Consider the following 21,640-nt stretch of genomic DNA (forward strand, 5'->3'; position numbering starts at 1 on the left):
TTAAAATAGCATCTGAATAACGCGCCATTGACTTTAGACTAAGTTTTTCCTGGTCTGTGGCGAAATTGTTTTTCTGAAACTGCAAAATAGCACCAGGGAACATTTGCGCCGGAACACGCCTCCTTTTTTTGCTGAACCGCCCCCGGGGGCACAAGGTCATTCTCTAATTTACAGACGTGCGTCTGTGGAGAGAAAAGTCCGCTTTGCGTCGAGTGGAAACTAGGAATGATACTTGCGTCGTTAACAAAGTCAATTGCGCTGGGTGCAAGATAGGGCCCAAAAGTGCCTTTGTTAAACTAATCTTTGCTGAAGACTAACAAGGTTGAAGGAGCCCATTACATTAATCACTGAGTTTCACTGTCCAACTTTAATGTCTCTCTGTAGAGATGGCATCCTAATGTTCCTATGTATAAAGTAACAGACATGGTCTCTCTGCCAAATCGACAGCTAGTACAGTAAAGTTTTGTCATAATGTAAAGAGAAACATTAATGTGGAGACCATCTGTAGTAACATCTAGAATGTCTGCAACCCTCTTCCCCCCGCTAGATGAAAACGGCCTGTTCTTGGAATCAAGTTAGGTTGGAGTGTGCTGTACTGTGCAGTAAAAAAAAAGTATGACTCATTAGACAAAACCATGTTTAAGACAAAACATCTCTGTAGGAACAGCCTGTACAGAAGGCATGGCATGAAATCATGTTTGGTCCATGACCTAAATGGGTTAGCCCCAAACTAATCTAAATCTACAGACTCTACAAAACTCAATAAATATCTTATCCACTACATTTAAGTGATTGCTACTATCACATATTGTACATTGTTCACAACACAACTTACCTTGGAAAGCAGGGAACATAGGTGCCATGTTGCTGGTGATGAGGGAATCTGCTTCTGAACCATTGGTACTCAGATCTGCGGATTGAAACCAAGTAACAAAGATGGATGCTGCGACATTATTCACAACTAATAAAGTTTATTTTAAATTGTCAAAATGATTTTATGTGTTTAGTTAGAAATAATGAATACTCCTGGAAATGAAAGAGAACATATCAAGTATATACAGTCTCAGGTCATAACCATTCAGTATAGAAGATGAAGCTGGGGTGTTTCACCGTTGGGACATCTGTGTGTGGGGGTGTTTTCATGTGGTTTTAGCTTATCGTTTTAATTTCAGCCTGACGGGTGGTGGGGGGAGGAAGGCCTCCCACAAACTCACTGGGAGGGTGGAGCAGGCCGAAGGACAGGCCTGGGTCATCACTGTAGCGCGTGCACGTCTGGCTCGCTGTCGCTGGGACACGTACGTCAGGACGCACGCACGCCAGCCGCTCTGGGCTCAGAGCCTGGACATGATCCTGACAGATGGAAAGAAGTACTCTGAGACTGACAGGGCCAGAAAGAAAGAGAGCCTTGGTCATCAGAGCAGGTTCTGTTGACTCTGTACTGTACTTCCGTAACCCTAAGGTCCCTAAGGTCACATTTTTTCTAATCACATTTGAAATGTAAAAAGAAGCTGTGAGAAATATAAAAAAAGGACATGCAAGTACAACACAATGACACTGACAAAAAAACATTCCAAAATATATCATTTACATTCACCACAATGAGTGCGACAAGAGCAGTGAAAGCCAGCACGAGCAAGGAAGGGTCCAGAGACAGGGTTCGCACAAGGTGCTTAAAGTGCTTGAAGTACTTAAATTTGACTTTTTTAAATTCAAGTCCTGGAAAACCCTTGAAAACAGTCATATTAATGATGAGGTACTTGGAAAGTGCTTGAATTATTTAAAGACAATATATATGAAGTGTTCATTTAAAAAAATTATATATATATATATATATACAGTCTTTTCGCTCAAAATTAATGCCTCAGCCCATCCCCCTCCTGCTAATTTAATTAAAGCACCATCCTTTTTTCTGGCATTCTTTGGTTTGCTTTATAGCATAGGATCATGTTCTCAATTAATTTAAGTGTTTTTCAAGCACGATAAGACTAGAATCAAGAATAGATTAGGTTCTGAAGAAATGCTGTCTGAAGCAGCATTCTTTGCACAAACACTAGACTCAAACACTGAGAGAAAAGCCGCTTCTTCTCAGCCAGTGCGCGCCAGTACCGTATTAATTAGGCCTACTTGAGGACGAAACCGAAAATTGTCAAAATGACCATTTTGGCAAGTGTCCTGATGAGCAGTCTTTAATGAGTTTCAAAGTCTTAAATGAAGGTGAAGAGCTGGAAGAAAACAACTGGATTTGTGTCAGATCCACGACATGTGCGTCAGGTCTTAAAGAGACAGACGTCTAATAAACCCACTGCTGTCCATCTCATTAATGTTAATCAAAGAATAAAAGAAAAAGAGAAAATCACTCGCTGATGTTGATTAAATAACATATGTAGCTTTAATAAGGATTAATTTAAAGTAAATAAAGTATATGTTTGATAAATGAGATCTCTGATTGTAGTCCTCGAAAAACCCCAAAATAGTGCTTGTAAAGTCCTTGAAAGTACTGGAATTTCATTATACAGTATCTGTACGAACCCTGCAGAGAACACCAACCATCCCTTTCACATAACACTCTCTTTGATGTCTCAACCAAGCCCTAACCACGGTAGAAACACAGGCGACTACACTTAAGTTGAACAAGCCTATATTTAAACATGAAAGGTTCCCCGTACACAGGACCCACCAGTGGCTGGATGGTATATGCCACCCAGAGGGGCATGCGAAGGTCTTTGCTGTAGCTATTGATGTAGTCAGTCTGGCGCAGGAGACAGTAGTCTGCGTTCTCCATGAGAACTCTGGGGGTTCCGTATGGGAGGTGATAACGAAGCTCCGCTGTGGAACCTGGAGAAGGACAGGAGATGTTTCCAGAAAGACATGAGGAAGACATACACATATTAAGGCAATAAACATACTATACAATGAGATCCATGGCATTGATTCAAGATAAACACCACATCAACATACTCTATACTCACTAGCATTAGCTTTGAGGAGCTGTTTGTTCAGAGCCTTCTCCTGAAACAAAGAATTTTGATACGTTGTTATGAAATTGGCGTGCTTTGCTGTATTGTCAATGGAACACTTGCCATATACCAATTTACACTGTGTAAAACAAGGCTGTCCAATCCTCTTCCTGGAGATCTCTTGTCCTGTATAGTGATTTTCACTCTATACCCATTTGTGACATGCTCTGGTGAGAAAGGGCTGTTGTCATTTCTCAGTTTTTACAGATTGTGGAAGTGCAGATTGTAAGCTTTAAACTATGTGTCATACATTGAAATCTGAAAATAGTTGAAGATATAGTTGAATGTTTGTCAACCTGGAATGCTTTAGTAGAGAATTCCCCTTGGAAGATACTAGACCTTTTCATGCCTTCAGAAAGGGTTTGATAGTTTTTGTGTTAATCATTAGAAGCGCTGAGTGCTGGTCATTTCACCATAGTGAAGAGGAAAATATATGCATCTTCGCACTCAATCCAATTCTAGGACCCTGCTTTCTTGACCTTTCTAAGATGTGTTTCATCACCCAGTCTTTCTAAATGTTCAAAATCACACCTGAAAAAAATAGTTTAAAGCTATTTTCCTCCTGTTTCTGTTCAATTGCTGCAGGCTGCGCAAATCAAGCATTTTTTTCCTTTCTTTTAAGTGCCGCGATTTGCTTCTCTATCAGCAGATGTAGCAAGGACTCCCTTGCACAAATTTGACACAGTCAATGAAAAGAGGCTCTTGTCGGCATTCCGTATTGTCTGCTAAATGCCGAAAAGGTTTTTGCCCGTTTTTTTACAGTGAATCTTTTCTTGCATATTACAAAAAATATTAAGTGTTATTATTAAACGTTGAAGAAGCCACTGCAGCTGTTTTTTTCCCTTGGCTACTTAAGCTAGTGTGGTGGTACTAGCTGTAATGTTTTGTATGTAGGCTGTGTTTGTCTGTACAAAGTACGGACCATCCCCCCACCTAATCAAGTAGTGAATCGGCAGATTTGGAGTCAAGTTTAGTTTAGTTTGGTTTATTTCAGACAAACAACTTAGTTTCATACAGTTGAGCTAACAAACAAAAGCATATTTAAATCAGTCTGAAACAGGTGTAGGCTGAAGCTCATGCTTATAATGCCTACCCTTTATGAAAACATCTCATATCTTAAAAATAAATAATTGTCTTACATCATTATGTTGACAATCAGATCTGAACAAAATACAAATAACATTAATAATTCTTATGCAATAGGGTTGCACAGTCCAAATAAAACAAAAACAGCTTGTTCATCTATCACTCTTTAAATTGTTTTATATAATTTCATTGCATTATTTTTAAATAGTTTCTTTAACTTACTAAATGTCCCACATATTTCTTGTTCCGCATGACAGCTGTTCCATAAATGTACACTTTTAACGGAAATACAATGGTATTTAGCATTGGTCATCACTTGGTTCTTTTTGAATATACAAGATCCCCTTAAGTCATGTTGGCATTCTCTTTCTGTGAACAACCCTTGGATACTTTCTGGCAACTGATATTTTTTTGCTCTGTACATGTTTGTAATGTTTTTAGTTCTACTAATTTTAGAGCCTTTAATTCAATAAAAAGGGAGTTTGTTGGCTCCCTATAGGTGGTTTTCTTTACTATTCGTTTGGCTCTCTTTTGAAGCGTACAATTGGATTGGTGCTCGTTTTGTATGTGTTTCCCCATACTTCCACACAATAAGTAATGTATGGTACCACAAGGGAACAAACAGAGTGTATAATGACTTTTCATTTAAGAAAACTTTAACCTTGTATAATATTGCAATTGATTTGGAAATCTTGTCTTAGATTGGATAGCCCCATATATCTTATACTAAGTTATTATCTCTAATTACTCCCAGAAATGTAATACCTGACACCCTTTCTACTTCAACTTCATTAATCATGATTTTACCTATTGTATTCGATGCACGATTACTAACTACAATACATTTAATTAGGGTTCCTCCGGTTTTCCCTATTGTTTTCGTTAGTATTCTTATTCTTATTATTCTTCTTCTCCACTAAATGGCTCAATAGCTCAAAAGGTCCTGGACCCGATTTAAAAAAAATTGGCCCAATGATACAACCAAGCCCCCACCCCTCAGCTTGAAGCAACGGCGCCGGTGGATGTAGGTGGTATTGCATTTCGTGTTTGACTTCCAAGTTTTCCGGTCGTTTTTATTCTATTAACTCCAGTCAAAATTTAAAAAACGATATCCCAAAATAATTTTTGTTTGATTCTCGAACTTGGCTCATACTACTAGCTTTTTCATAGAATACTTTTCCCAGATTTTTGCTAAATTTGAAACCAATCCGAAATGGGTAAACTAGAACCCCATTTATTTGCTTACGTCAATAAAAGTTAGCTGCAAATGTGCTCGCGGATACGCACAGGGCACGAGCACAAAAGTTCACATTGGCCGATAAACGATTTACATGGAGCTGAATGAGCCATAGACTTATATTGAATGAGCACAGGTAGAAATGGCTCGAGTTGCCTGCCCTGTTGTAGCAAGTATAGCAAATGGTTGTCACACATGCATGAAATAAGCGCAGCTAGTTCAGGCAGGGCAATCGGGCAGCGCATGTCATTCATTTATCGGGGACGTAAGGCGTCTTACTCCACCTTCCTTTACTCCGCCCACTACCACACCCATGTTAAGGGCATATCCATTGGGCCACTTCCGATAAGGCGTCTTTAAAAGAAGCGCGGATAGGCACACACGCACACACTCAGCCATTTGTTGTATGATCAGTGCTGCTGCCACCCTCCACCATCCCATTCTCCTCCATGCTGTCTGTATGTTCTGTCCGCCAGGGGGATTATATCTCTATTGCTCCCTGCCTCATATGTCATGTATGTGTTGCATCGAGGAGGCAGGGAGTGCTTCCCTTAGATCATCCACTCCGCCAAAGTAAATCTACATGTCCATGTCATGTAACAATAAATGCTCAAATCTAATACGTGATTGTCTTGACTGAAATGTTGTTAATATAGTTTATTCCTGTTATTTTATATTAGATGTTTTGTAAAAACGTTCATGACATAATGGCAAACATATGATGTTAAGCGCGAGCATAGATTGTTGACATGTCTATCTGGAGCAAAGAAGAAGGTTTAATACTTTAACTGATAACCACAATAGGAAATTATATATATTTAAATAATATTAGTCTTGCCTTCAGAAGCTTTTGTTAAACACACCCATTCTTTTTTTTGATCGTGTCATCAAGCCAGACTACTTTTGTGGGACAATGAAGGTCCTCAGTGACTATGTTTCACCCCCACTTATATCTGATGGAGACGTCTTGTAGCCTATATAGTTCTGTTAAAATGCCCCTTTCAAAGGCACATTTTCAATTAAGTATATTTTAGACACAGTTCTCAAGCTTTTATTTATGACTTTATTACCAAGTCTTGTTAGATCACGTTATATCCATTAATAGGCATTTGGTTTTGTAGGATGAACATATAAAACACAGGCCACATTTCTACACTGATGTTAAATTGAAAGCAGTATGAATTTGTGGCATTTCGTTTGAATATAAAGTTGACAGTAAGCTATGGTAAGTTAGCCTGGCTCTGCCCTCCTACGTACTTCCGCTCAATTTGGATTTTGCTTCTGTACTAGGTCTGGGAGCTTGACTTTAAAGTCGGTTTCCAGAAATACATTTTTTGTAGGTCCAATCAGCGAACAGAGGGAGTGGCTGAGAACGATGACGTTAATGTCGTATACTAGTTTGAGCAGTTCAGTAATGGCGGCGGAGAAAGATGCGAGCGAAGCTATTCTGCGGTTGTGGCAACGCTGCCGAATATCCATAGGTTAAAGCCGGAGCAAGAATATTCCTTCCTTAGTTTTGTTGGTGGCCATGATGTTGTGGCCCTCCTCCCCACGGGGTTCGGGAAAAGTTTGATTTTCCAGCTACGGCAGCTAGCTCCGTTACAGTAGTGGTGAAGGAGTTGGCTAAGGTGAACGCTTGCGATTGGTTATGGCAAATCAGAGTGGCTCTGGGCAGATCCAATAGTTTTAAACTTCAACAGAGGACACGCCTTCAAGGAAGTTAACGTTTGTCAATGGAGAGATCCCAGACCCTCTGTACAAATGAAATGTACGAGGGTCTGGTTAGGACCAGGCTAATGGTAAGTCTGCATTATGGAAGATTTCTGTTACCCAAATAACTATTAAGCTTTCTTTGCCTGGCGAGAACAACGACGGAGCTGTACATGTTAACAGTTTATTTCATCCGATACAATGCGTTGGAAATCATACTCATATCACGAAGAAAAACGCAACATGTGATGAGTTCCATCTAGAATAGCCCTATATCTAGCCCTATAGCCTATTTCTAAAAACCAAGTAAAAGGAATACTATACAGTGACAGCTTACATTTCCGTAAAGTTTGCATCAAGTCTCTGATTCTTATCGGACTTGTACCCCATTCTGCCACTGTAATGCCTTAGCTCACACGCTGGTGACCATATAAGTCAATGCTCGCGACTAGTTGTCGCAAAGTATGACGTGTACAATTAGTTGCAAGGGTGCACAAGTAGGAAAAAAGCGAGCCACTGTTTAGCGCTAAACCGGGAGAGTCGGAAGTGGAAAGATGGTGCGGTCCAGTTTCGCGCTCTCGCTTGCCTCACTGCGCCACTGGACACTTTTCATAGTGCAATGAATGGGGATGCCATCTTGGAAGACAGAAGTAGCTGTGTCTATTAATTAGGGCTGTGAAAAATTACGCGTTATGATTAAATTACAGGATTAATTCGTTATTTTTGTTTAACGCATTAACGTAATATACCCACAATTCCACCCAATCTGCAACTTCTGGATGAGAACCAAAAAAACTAAGATGCAACATCCAATAAAACCAGTGATATGAATACTCTGCAGGAAGACGTTATCGCTCTGGATAAGAGCGTCTGCTAAATGACTGAATGTTATCGTTTCACCAAAGCAATACCAGCCTAAAGTAACCTATACCACCTCAACGCGAAATATTCGTTGGTCGGCGAGGGGAGTTCAAGTTGAATGCGCCAAACCACCCTCACTGAACAGCGTAGGGCCCTCACTAAGTCTGCCTGTGACAAGGTGACTAGCCCAGTTGCCAAATGTATTGCAAAAAGCTGTAGACCGATTGATATTGTTGAGGACGAGGGGTTCACCAAAGTTTTGCGAGTGTCAATGGGTGACTCGAGCATCAAGGTACCGCAAAATCAAAGACACACACTAATGACAAAAATTCGGAAAATCGGTGATATGTAATTAATCATGATTAATCCACAGAAACCTGTGATTAATTTGATTAAAATGTTTAATCATTTCACAGCCCTACTATTAATATACAAGTCTATGGATACAACAGGTCACTCATTACTCCCAGACGGCTAGTGGCCCATGTACGCCCATAGGTGGCGCTGTAAGCCACGCCAAAGTCTACGTGATTTCCCCAGCACCCCATTACTCCAAAATGCCTGAAAATTGGTGTGCATGACTTATTTCTCATGGGGAACAAAAAGGCCTCAAGAACCCATAAGGTCCGCCATGATAGATTTAGCTGTACTTTCCAAATTTGGTACAACCTTCAAAACCCTTCTCCTCATGAACCATAGATCCAATTGACTTGAACTTTTTTACGGATGTGTATAATACATGTTTTTATAAAGGGTCAAATTGAATAAGAAATGCAATACAAAATGTCTGAAAGGGGTGTATTTATGTAAATGTCCACGTTGCCTCAATATCTTTGTGTCAATAAATCGAATATGATTTGACTGATTGTTTTTCAAACCTAATAGGGTTCAAGACGACATCACTACCATAAACAATTTCCCCTTTGTATGTCAATATATGATTGAATTCAATTGAATTGCTCCACAGCGCGCTCCAAATTCTCACAGACTCATCCTGCCCCTTGACAGGAGGGTGACCACCTGTCTCGCTTTGCGTTGTGTCGCACAGCATTTTGACCCCTTGTTCCGCACGTCGCATATTGAAAATGCTGTGTGATACAGCGCAAAGAGGGGCAGGTGGTCATCCTACTTGACATGCGTGCGAGCTTGGCGAGACGCACACCAACCCTTCTGGAAATGGTGTGCTGACCAAGCCCCCACCCCTGGTCTTTAGCTCCTGTTTCATTTAGCTTCCAATCGCAGCTCTCCATTACGAATATCAATTATTTTTCGGCGGCCATTGTTGTTTTCAACTGGAATCGTCTGATAGCCGTGTTGGAGGCAGCCACGTTCGGTAATTTTTATTTTTACACATTTTAAGCTAGAATCAATTATTGGGTTCGTGAAAGTACACTACTCTTGAATTATGGTGAAGGTTTACGCACTTTGAGACCTTTAGATCGTGAGTTTGAAGTGACGGAATATGGAACGCCGAATTAGTCAAAATGTAATAAATAAATAGGTAAATAAATAGATAAATACAAAAAAAAATCAGAAATTAAAAAAAGATTGCAATAAATATAGCGTTATATAATTATATAGCTGAATCCATTTACCAACATCAATAAATAAATGTATTTATTTTTAATTGACGTTTTTGTAAAGACAACATTTATTTATTTCATGTGACTTTTATTTCCTAGTGCCACATTTATTAATTTTTTGAGACTTTTACACACCACATTTATTTCCACATATATTTCCACACCACATTTATTTCCACACCACATTTATTTCTGTGCTGTATTTATTTCCAATCTCACATGCAAACGAGAGGGGCGTGGTTATCTTCAGACCAACGCAGCTCCACACAAGATCAAAGGCAGAGAGGGACACCTAGATTCGGTAGATTATGGAAGACATTAGTCATGTCAGAGATCGCATGCTGGCCTTACAGATCAAATTGATCAGCATGGCTTGTCAGGATGTATTATTTTGGCACACATTGCAGATTTTGTAGAGGTACTTGGGCGGATAAGTGCCTTACACAGAACATAAATATTGAAGTCTTAAATACCACCTATGAAGACGTGGTGGCAGTGATTGTTAGCTTTGCAGACGAGTTACAAGTCACACGAGCTAAAGCAATGTTTACAAAGGTGACTTCAGCGCTACGTCGCAGCAATCAAAGACCAAGTCCCCACACGTAGGCTACTAGGTCACCACCATCACTCCTATTGGGAACCAATGATGAAAAGGCAGAGACGACACAGAGATTGTGGGCAAAGCTTGTCTACATTGTATGCTTTTCGGCAGTGCAATGCCACTGTCAGCCCCCATACAGGTAGCTCTACAGCTATCCCCTTAGCACAGGTGCTGGACACCTGCAGTGTTATCGCCCTGGTTTCCAGACTACCTGGTTTCTGTAAGCATGCGAGCTGTGCGTTCACCTAACAGCAGCAGCTGCCGTTGGCCTCAATCACCAGATTAGTCAAAAATTCACACAACATTCAACATTATTGGCGAATTTCAAGTCGCATCTCATATTTGCTGCTGTAGGCTAAGAAAATAAAACAGTTGCAAGCTGGCAAGAAGTGGGATTCGATCGCACTAGAGAAAAAATACATGATTGTTGGTCCGTTGAAGCTATTCAGGCTCATGGATGAAAGGAGCTTGTAGTCACAACATTTTGTATGGCCTGGGTTCATCGAAAAAAGCTGGTTATCGTGGGCACACCAGAAAATACCCGAATGTGTAGGCTAATCGCGTAGGCCTATTTGGGGTTGTCTTGAGGCAATAGCCAAATTTCCCACAATACCACAGCCCCTTATGAAACTACATCTTACAAATTAGCCTACTTAAATCGTCACTGTGAATCCAGACAATAGGTTACGATCAAAATACGCTAAACCCTAAAGGAAGATTCTTGTTGTGGCTTTCTACACTTGCCATCTTGCACACAAACACGGTGCTTGATAAGTCTTAAACTATTTAAGACTTAGCACTTAACCGCCCAAGTACCTCTACAAAATCTACAAGTTGTGCCAAAATAATACATCCTGACAAGCAATGCTGATCAATTTGATCTATAAGGCCAGCATGCGATCTCTGACACGACTAATATCTTCCATAATTTACTGAATCTAGGTGTCCCTATTTGCCTTTGATCTTGTGTGGAGCTGCGTTGGTCTGAAGATAACCACGCCTCTCTCGTTTGCATGTGAGATCGGAAATAAATACAGCACAGAAATAAATGTGGTGTGGAAATAAATGTGGTGTGGAAATAAATGTGGTGTGGAAAAGTCTCAAAAAATTAATAAATGTGGCATTAGGAAATAAAAGTCCCATGAAATAAATACATTTTGTCTTTACAAAAACGTCAATTTGATGTAAATAAATGTATTTATTTATTGATGTCGGTAAATTGATTTATATAATTATATAATGCTATATTTATTGCCATATTTTTTTTATTTCTGAATTTTTTTTCATAGCCATATTTATGTATGTATTTATCTACCTATTTATTTATTAAATTTTGACCAACTCAGCGTTCCATAACGGAAAACCGAACTCGAAAAGTAGCTAGCTTTTTCCCTCTGTGTAATTAGTGAATCGTTTAGCATCTCAGCGAATTCATCAAAAAGGTAGAGGAGGGCAGCTTTTAGGAGAACAGGCGATTCCCCACAGACCTGTCAGCTCAGAATTTTGATTTGGGATGTTCATAAGTTCACCATTTTACAGTTCGGTCGACACCAAAAATGTCGAGGACGGCATCTTTTAGGAGATGTGGGAATTGTGCTTTTAGCCAGATTCTCCGATTATTTTTGTGATTTGTAGAAAACTTGCAAGTGGAGTGAGATTGCGTCCCGGGGGTACAGTGTTTTGACGTTAGCCTCAGAGTCAGACCTGGCTCGCTCAGTGGCAGTGTGTAAACAATATTGTATTTCACTCAATTCTACTCCAAAAACGTCAGGGAGGACTGCTTATTGTAGACAAGAGCCTGCTGAGGATAGCCAGTATATAGGATCTTTCAAAGCAAGCCTATTTCATTCGTCATTTGCCTGAGAAAGTGACCTACGTTAGCCAGGCTAGTTTCACTTGGTCAGCCTATTTAAAAGGTATCTGACAGTCAGAATCACTGTTGGTCACAAAGGTCAAGCGACCAAATATTGACCAGTTTAGAGCTAAATACTCTTGCCAGAGCCTGGAATCGAACCCATGTTTTGAGTGACTTTGCATGGCCGAGTCTCCATCAGGTCAACACATTTGGATTCAAGTTCAAGTAATGCCACTGCATTTCACAGTCAAAATTGTAGTTTATGTCAAGTGTAAATGTAAAAGCTTATTTTTTCACAACTGACATGGGTCCTTTCTTCACTTTTACAGGTCTGGAGGGTCATGCAGAGGCCTGCTCAACACAACAGAGGATGCTGAGAGAAAAAAAGATCCCTTGCTTGACTACCCCCCTCTAGTTGGACAGCTTCTCTTCAGCCCTGACCCCAGGACAGCTTCATCCAGCTGGCCTGCCCTGACTGCCTGCCTGCAGGCCCTGCTTGCCCCTACCTGCCAGCCCTCCAGAGACAGACAGACACCCCACAGACACAGTAGCTCTGCAGTCTGCTTTTTTGAGGACATTGATGAAAAGGGACAAAACCAGCATTTTTTACTTTGACGAAAATCTAAATGTTTAATCCTTTCCATGTCCCAGCATGCCAAGCTGCTGACTTTTAGTGTCTTAAGTAATGAAACCAGTTCAAGTGATAGACTTTTGACCTGAATCCAATGATTAGTCATCTGAATAAAAAACACTCAAGAGAAGTACTGCTTTTTGGATGATTTGTGCTCCACATCAGTTCTTCTCACACATTTGCCTTTGTTTCCATAGGATTCATGGAATTGCTAGTTTCTGCTCCACCATTGTCGTCGTCGTCATCTGCCGCTTGTCCGGGGATCGGGTCGCGGGGGCAGCGACCTAAGCAGGGAGGCCCAGACTTCCCTCCCCCCGGCCACTTCCGCCAGCTCTTCCTGGGGGACCCCAAGGCGTTCCCAGGCCAGCTGAGAGACATAGTCCCTCCAGCGTGTCCTGGGTCTTCCCCGGGGCCTCTTCCCAGTGGGACGTGCCCGGAACACCTCACCAGGGAGGCGTCCAGGAGGCATCCTAATCAGATGCCCGAGCCACCTCAGCTGGCTCCTCTCGACGCGGAGGAGCAGCGGTTCTACTCTGAGCCCCTCCCGGATGACCGAGCTTCTCACCCTATCTCTAAGGGAGAGCCCGGACACCCTACGGAGAAAGCTCATTTCGGCCGCTTGTATTCGCGATCTCGTTCTTTCGGTCACTACCCATAGTTCGTGACCATAGGTGAGGGTAGGAACGTAGATCGACTGGTAAATAGAGAGCTTCGCCTTTCGACTCAGCTCCTTCTTCACCACGACGGACCGATGCAGAGCCCGCATCACTGCGGACGCCGCACCGATCCGCCTGTCGACCTCGCGCTCCATTCTTCCCTCACTCGTGAACAAGACCCCGAGATACTTGAACTCCTCCGCTTGGTTCAGGATCTCCTCCCCGACCCGGAGGTGGCACTCCACCCTTTTCCGGTCGATTACCATGGCCTCAGATTTGGAGGTGCTGATTCGCATCCCAGCCGCTTCACATTCGGTTGCGAACCGCTCCAGTGAGAGCTGAAGGTCACGGCCCGATGAAGCCAACAGGACCACATCATCCGCAAAAAGCAGCGACCCGATCCTGAGGTCACCAAACCGGACCCCCTCAACACCCTGGCTGCGCCTAGAAATTCTGTCCATATAGGTAATGAACAGAATCGGTGACATAGGGCAGCCCTGGCGGAGTCCAACCCTCACCGGAAACAAGTTCGACTTACTACCGGCAATGCGGACCAAACTCTGGCACCGGTCGTACAGGGACCGGACAGCCCCGATCAGGAAATCCGGTACCCCGTACTCTCGGAGCACCCCCCACATGAGCCCCCGAGGGACACGGTCGAACGCCTTTTCCAAATCCACAAAACATGTGTAGACTGGTTGGGCGAACTCCCATGTACCCTCCAGGACTCCGCGGAGGGTATAAAGCTGGTCCACTGTTCCACGGCCAGGACGAAAACCACATTGCTCCTCCTGAATCCGAGGTTCGACAATCCGACGGACCCTCCTCTCCAGGACCCCTGAATAGACTTTCCCAGGGAGGCTGAGGAGTGTGATCCCCCTAAAGTTGGAGCACACCCTCCGGTCCCCCTTTTTAAAGAGGGGAACCACCACCCCGGTCTGCCAGTCCAGAGGCACTGTCCCCGATGTCCACGCGATGTTGCAGAGTCGTGTCAACCAAGACAGCCCTACAACATCCAGAGCCTTAAGGAACTCCGGGCGGACCTCATCCACCCCAGGGGCCCTGCCACCGCGGAGCTTTTCAACCACCTCGGCGACCTCAGCCCCAGAGATAGAAGGGCCCCCCCCGATGTCCCCAGACTCTGCCTCCACGTCGGAAAGCGTGTTGGTGGAATTAAGGAGGTCTTCGAAGTATTCCTTCCACCGATCCAGGACGTCCCCCGTCGAGGTCAGCAGCGCACCATCCCCACCGTATACAGTGTTGACAGAGCACTGCTTCCCCCTCCTGAGCCGCCGGATGGTGGTCCAGAACCTTTTTGAAGCCGTTCGGAAGTCATTCTCCATGGCCTCGCCGAACTCCTCCCATGCCCGGGTTTTTGCCTCCGCGACCGCCAAAGCCGCGTTCCGCTTGGCCTGCCGGTACACATCAGCTGCCTCTGGAGTCCTACCAGCCAATAAAGTCCGATAGGCCTCCTTCTTCAGCTTGACGGCATCCCTCACCTCCGGAGTCCACCACCGGGTCCGAGGGTTACCGCCGCGACATGCACCGACCGCCCTGCGGCCGCAGCTCCGGTCAGCCGCTTCAACAATGGAGGCCCGGAACATGGCCCATTCGGACTCAATGTCCCCGGCCCCCCCCGAGACATGATCGAAGCTCTCCCGGAGGTGGGAGTTGAAGCTCCTTCTGACAGAGGGTTCCGCCAGACGTTCCCAGCAGACCCTCACATTACGTTTGGGCCTGCCAGGCCTGACCGGCGTCCTCCCCCACCATCGAAGCCAACTCACCACCAGGTGGTGATCAGTTGACAGCTCCGCCCCTCTCCTCACCCGAGTGTCCAAGACATGCGGCCCCAAGTCCGATGACACGACTACAAAGTCGATCATCGAACTGAGACCTCGGGTGTCCTGGTGCCAGGTGCACATATGGACACCCTTATGCTTGAACATGGTGTTCGTTATGGACAAACCGTGTCTAGCACAGAAGTCCAACAACAAAACACCACTCGGGTTCAGATCGGGGGGGCCGTTCCTCCCAATCACGCCCCTCCAGGTCTCACTGTCATTGCCCACATGAGCATTGAAGTCCCCCAGGAGGACGAGGGAATCCCCAGGAGGAGCGCTTTCCAGCACCCCCCCCAGAGACTCCAAAAAGGGTGGGTACTCTGAGCTGCCGTTTGGCGCATAAGCACAAACGACAGTGAGGACCCGTCCCCCCACCCGAAGGCGGAGGGAGGCTACCCTCTCGTCCACCGGGGTGAACCCCAATGTACAGGCGCCGAACCGAGGGGAAACCAGTATTCCCACCCCAGCTCGACGCCTCTCACCAAGGGCAACTCCAGAGTGGAAGAGAGTCCAGCCCCTCTCAAGGAGACTGGTTCCGGAGCCCACGCTGTGCGTCGAGGCGAGGCCGACTATATCTAGCCGGAAACTCTCTACCTCGCGCACCAGCTCAGGCTCCTTTCCCGCCAGCGAGGTGACGTTCCACGTCCCTAAAGCTAACTTTTGCAGCCGAGGATCGGACCGCCAAGGCCCCCGCCTTCGGCCGCCGCCCGTCTCACACTGCACCCGACCCCCATGACCCCTCCTGCGGATGGTGAGCCCACTGGAAGAGGGTCCCACGTTGTCTCTTCGGGCTGTGCCCGACCGGGCCCCATGGGAAAAGGCCCGGCCACCAGGCGCTCGCCATCGAGCCCCACCCCCGGGCCTGGCTCCAGGGGGGGGCCCCGGTGACCCGCTTCCGGGCAGGGGCAACTGAGAACCATTGTTGTATTTCTTCATGGTTGGTTTTTTGAGCCACTCTTTGTCTGGTCTTTCACCTGGAACCTGTTTGCCTTGGGTGACCCTACCAGGGGCATGAAGCCCCCGACAACATAGCTTCCAGGATCACTAGGACACGCAAACCCCTCCACCGCGGTAAGGTGGTGACTCAAGGAGGAGTCCATCTCAAGGAGGCTCCACCATTGTGTATAATTTTTTTTATTTAGGAAAGCAATCACATTTTTGTGTTATCCTTTCACATTACACACATGTAGTCAATGTTCTTAAACTCAACCGATTGTCGTCATTTTACCATACTGTTCATATTGAACAGACATCAGTGTTTGGGATGATTACTCCATATTTCCTGTCTTTAATTTCATTTGGAAGTGGTATTAAAAGGTCTTAAAAAGTTTTACATTTTACTTGTCAACACCTGTAGACAACCTGTGAAGCCCCCCCCCATTCCAGAGACAGTTGGTGACAGAGAGGTGCAGACATTAAGTTAAACATAGTTATGCCTTAAGCGTAGAGTAAAAAATAGAGACTAAATGTGAAAAATGGATGTTGAAACTCAGTTCTCTGAGTTGGTGCATGTCAGTTTAGGCAAAGGTTGTCTTTTAAACCTCTAGGTTTAAAAATAATTCAGATTTGATTGGAACTCTCTTTTATACATTTATAATTGGATTTAACATTTAACAGACATTTAATTCATTAAGCAAGTTGTTTAACTCAAACCACCATAACACAGTACATATGGTATACAAAGCTGCAGTCAGATTTGGCAAAATTGTTAGCTTGGATGTTATCTTGACATATACATGGGGTCTTGATCATGATGTGCACACAGCTTCAAGGCAGAAAGACGTGTTTCATTTCACTTTTACTGTACCCTACACTTTTAATGTTCCCGCCATCCCCCCCTTTCTGAATAAAGTTTGACTGAACTGATTTGTTGATTTCTGTTGCTTTGAAAACCAGTTTAGCAAAGCTAACTAACATTGTTTTCAGCTATCTTGCATTACTATTCGCTAACAAAACATTAGTAAAAATAGCTTGCTAATCAGGCAAAACTTGTTAATGCAGGAGACTCTACCTTAGAGACCTTAGTGCGTCACTAGCATCTCATCATATCACGCAGTCGGAGCACAGCTAGATAATCAGGTCTGTGTACTTTGCGGCCAATGGATTTTCGTTTTGAAATGAGAAAACGAGCCGTTCTATTTCCCGACTTCTATTTAAAAGTAGGAAAGCAAAAAACAATAAGCATTTTATTAATTTGAAAAAACGACCCGTTATCTGATTTTCTTTGATGACCAGGAAGTTGAGATGCTCCCACGAGCTTGACAGTCACAATAAAAGTGCTAGCAGAGTAATCGAGGCTCAATGCAAAATTTCGGACTCACCAAAGTATGGTTCCAGAGTCTCATCAGCCACCTCACAAAATACACAAGGGTCTGCATCAACTTTGAATCTTTTTCTAAGTCAGCGACCGGATATATTTAGTAAATAATTTTAAAGTGAGTCCCCTTGACTTTTGGGGAAATGGGCCATTTAATGAATTTGAAAAGTTTTTTTTTCTATGGACAATGCAACCATATTCGGAACCTGAACCTGTACCTGTCGATTACTCTGCCAGCAATTTTATCGTGACTGTCAAGCTCGTGGGAGCAACTTCCAAGTCACAACACAAAAATCTACGCGAAATTGAGAAAGAAGATTTCCACAATCCGTGTACCCTTCGTTCTTTCATTTTTCCGTTTCAAAACCAAATCGTAAAAACCGAAAAACAAACTTGTTTTTTGGTTTTTCTTTTTTTTAAACCAGAACGGAAAAACAGGGGAAAAGAACAACAGAAATCACTACTTCTGTACCGGTTTTTCTGTTTCAAAACCAAAAGGGGAAAGGGAAAACAGAAAATCAAGGCATATAAATTCACTTCAAGTTTGGTTTTCCCCATAAATGCAATGCGTGGAACTTTTTCCGCCCAGATCACCAAAGTCCTATCCTATTCACGACTACATGCTGCTGAAAACGACATGGAAGCTGCCTAACTTTGGCAAATTTATATTATTTTAAATTGTGTCATTACATATGCATGCACTGAAGGACTGACAAATCAGCGTTAAGCATATTCCCCTTCAATTAAAGGGTGTCGTAATCTAAATCCCATCCCCTACCATGCCGAATACATGGGCCATAAATTACACATGGAAAAATGTGCATGTTTGGGGCCACCCACGTGGCCACAATTGTGGCAATTGCAACCATGCCCATTAAAAATTATGTTATTATTTATGACGAGGTGTACAGGTGAGTACTATACTATGCAAAGCAAAAGTAATATTGTTTCTCTTAACAAAGGAGCACAGAGGGATGATTGACAGCTATCACTCACCCCATTTCTGCTTTGTAGAACATTTTAGCCCTCCTACCTGTCATCACATGCTTCAGCGCTGCAGAGTCTCACCTCTTCCCCTTTCTCCTCCATGTCACTATATCTAAACTCACATTACCCTTTATCCACAGAGGGTGTCTGCGGAGTGCGGATGTCACTTACACACAGTACCCCTCTCCGCAATTAGTAGGCTCCCCTTTAGGCATTGGCCAGCTACTAAGCCAGACATGCTTATTATCAAAGCTCCATTTAAAACATGCTTTTTAGCGCTCCCTATCAAGCACTGAATTAGTGAATTTGAAATTGTGGTTTGCAAATTAAATGTATCTTCAGTATGTCTGGTCTATGCATTGTATATCATTGAGTCTAATGCATTTAATGGATTTGTGTATGACTGTTGCACCAACTGGACATTTATATTAACAAATACATCCGTTCCAGATGTGTAGTAGTCAACAATGGGATGTGGGACCAGGTGAGGGTCGACCATGGAAAGGAGTTTTACTTGTGCCTGTACATGCAGGGAATCCCCCGAAAACCAATGAAGCCTTGCAGCCATCTTGAACTGTGCACTAGATGCGCCTGCACCTACACATTTCCACCAGAATTCCACGACCAAAATATTACAATAACGAAACAATCAAAAACTTAATTTTCCCGTTTTTCAGTTTTGGTTTTGAAACACAAAAACTGCTACAGAACTAGTGATTTCTGTTGGTCTTTTTCCCAATGTTTCCGTTCTGGTTTTAAAACAGAAAAACGAAAAAACAAGTTTGTTTTTCGGTTTTTCCGATTTGGTTTTGAAACGGAAAAATGAAAGAACGAAGGGTACACAGATTTTCCACACACTATTTCAATTCCCGATTTCCATGTTTAAGCACATCAAAGAAAATCAGATAATGGGTCGTTTTTTTGTTTTCCGTTTTCTATTATCAAAACAAAAAACGGAAAATGGGTCGTTTTCCGTTTTTTGTTTTCCTATTTCTAAATGGTAGTCAGGAAACAGCTCGTTTCCCGATTTTGGTTCTCATTTCAAAACGAAAATCCATTGGCCGCAAAGCACACGGACCTAATCAGCGTCAGCGCTCTTGGGTATCCAGCATGAAGTGCGGCATGTCAAAAAACGCAGATTTCAGTTGTTGTATTCGTTCAGTTGGACGTTTGCAATGTTATTGTTTGTTAGTTAATATAATCTTGTTGGTCACCCTGATTGTGCATGTTGTGTAATTTAATGGGGGCAGGGAGTCAGCTACAGTACAGCCATAGGCTCGTTTTGAAAGGAAATAACCAACACTTCTGCCCTGGCCCAGTGACACACATGACTACTGTGAAGTGTGCATTGACTGGGACTCTGGAAAGAAATTAACTCACAAAGAGTTTAAAGGTCCACGGTATTCAACCCGTTTTCGGGATCTCTGTGTCAATAAATCAAATATAGTTTTGACATATGGTTATTCAAACCTCTTTGACTTCAAGATGACATCATTCTGAAGTAACATGTGCAATTTTACCTTGAAATGTCAACCGTTACTTAACCTTTGTCCCAAAGCTGACCAAAGCTAATACTCTGCCCTTTCTATTCATAAAATCTCAACAGTTGGTGTGTAGCAGAAAGGATAAAGAGACTGACTTGTAACCTTATGCTCATGAGTTCAAAATCCCCATTCAGCCTATTGTTGTTGGCCAAACATGAAGTCGTTTTGCTCTCTTGTTGTCCAACTCTCGACCTTCTACAATGTATATTTTTATAATATTTTGACATTTTACGGAGGTCCCCTTGCACCTATTTTTTACTTATATTTAATGTTAGTTTATTAAAATCGATTTTTTTGTATTACCATCTCTTTTTCTATTGTATCCAAAAGTAGTTTCCGATTGTCACCAGAACAAAATAAGTTTGTATCATCTGCAGATTATATTAAATGTATTTTTTGGGAAACCTCACATATATCATTAATGTACAACAGAAAAAGCAACGGGCCCAGCATAGAGCCTTGGGGAACCCCACATGTTACCTGCACCAATTGTGACTTGCTTTTATCTATTTGGACATATTGTTTCCCTTTCTCTAAGTAATTACTTACCCTAGAGTAAGCTACCCCTCTTATGCCATAATGTTTCAGTTTTTCTAGTAAGATGTCATGGTCAACAGTGTCAAATGCTTTTTTAAGAAATACCCCAACTGTATATTGTTTATTTTCTATTGCGTTAGATATTTATACTACAAATTATATTAATGCATGTGAGGTTGTTCTATTACTTCTAAACCCATATTGTTTTTCACTTAATATGTTGTATTTTATAAAAAAATCATTTAATCTTGTATAAAATAATTTTCCAATATTTTTGAAAACGGTGAAAGCAAAGAAATAGGCCTATAATTTGAAAAGGTATGTCTATCTCCAGTTTTATATATGGGTATGACTTTAGCGATTATCATTTTAATAGGAAATTACATTTACATTTAGCAGACGCTCTTATCCAGAGCGACTTACAGTAAGTACAGGGGCATTCCCCCCGAGGCAAGTAGGGTGAAGTGCCTTGCCCAAGGACACAGCGTCATTTCGCACGGCAGGGAATCGATCCGGAAACCTTCTGATTACTAGCCCGCCTCCCTCACCGCTCAGCCATCTGACTCCCTATAAATAAACCTTTTTGAAGACAAGTTGCGTATATGTACCAGGGGTTTCTCAATACACTCGATAATTTGTTCTACCACAGACATATCCATATCATTCCAGTCAGTTGACTACTTATTCTTAAATGATTTATCAATATCAATTATTTATTTTCCATCTGTTCCTCTTATAAACATCGATTGCTTGTTTACACTTCCCTTTCTGTTCTACTCTTCCTATCAGTTCCTACAATCTCCCGGAGCGGGTAGAGCATCGGGCTAGTAATCTGAAGGTTGCCAGTTCGATTCCCTGCACATGACGTTGTGTCCTTGGGCAAGGCACTTCACCCTACTTGCCTCGGGGAATGTCCCTGTACTTACTGTAAGTCGCTCTGGATAAGAGCGTCTGCTAAATGTAAATATCAAGATTTTCACGAACAATATCGGCCATATACTACTAGGCTACAGCCTGTGGAGCGAGTTGAATCGCAAATGGATGTGAGATGACCGCATCAAAGTTGACATTCTCCAAACAGCGATTATAATTTGACAGTATGTTTAACAACAAGACTAGCCAGCTATGGAGCCATGTCATTGTCCCCAAATAAAATCTAGATTTTTAAGAAGAAAAT

General features: G+C 42.9%; 1 protein-coding gene across 2 annotated transcripts in view; it reads right to left on the bottom strand.

Annotated features, from left to right (window-relative positions):
* Positions 1-21,640, bottom strand: part of enpp1 (ectonucleotide pyrophosphatase/phosphodiesterase 1) — a 55,578-nt gene that overhangs the window by 12,770 nt on the left and 21,168 nt on the right. For both annotated transcript variants that reach the window (XM_047021429.1, XM_047021428.1), the window contains 4 exons: positions 2,970-3,009; positions 2,678-2,835; positions 1,215-1,350; positions 836-910 (listed from right to left, as the gene is read on the bottom strand). In XM_047021429.1, coding sequence (XP_046877385.1) covers positions 836-910; positions 1,215-1,350; positions 2,678-2,835; positions 2,970-3,009 — 409 coding nt within the window. The remainder of the gene's footprint in view (positions 1-835; positions 911-1,214; positions 1,351-2,677; positions 2,836-2,969; positions 3,010-21,640) is intronic.

The sequence above is a fragment of the Hypomesus transpacificus genome, chromosome 6 (assembly GCF_021917145.1).
Source record: "Hypomesus transpacificus isolate Combined female chromosome 6, fHypTra1, whole genome shotgun sequence".
NCBI lineage: Eukaryota > Metazoa > Chordata > Actinopteri > Osmeriformes > Osmeridae > Hypomesus > Hypomesus transpacificus.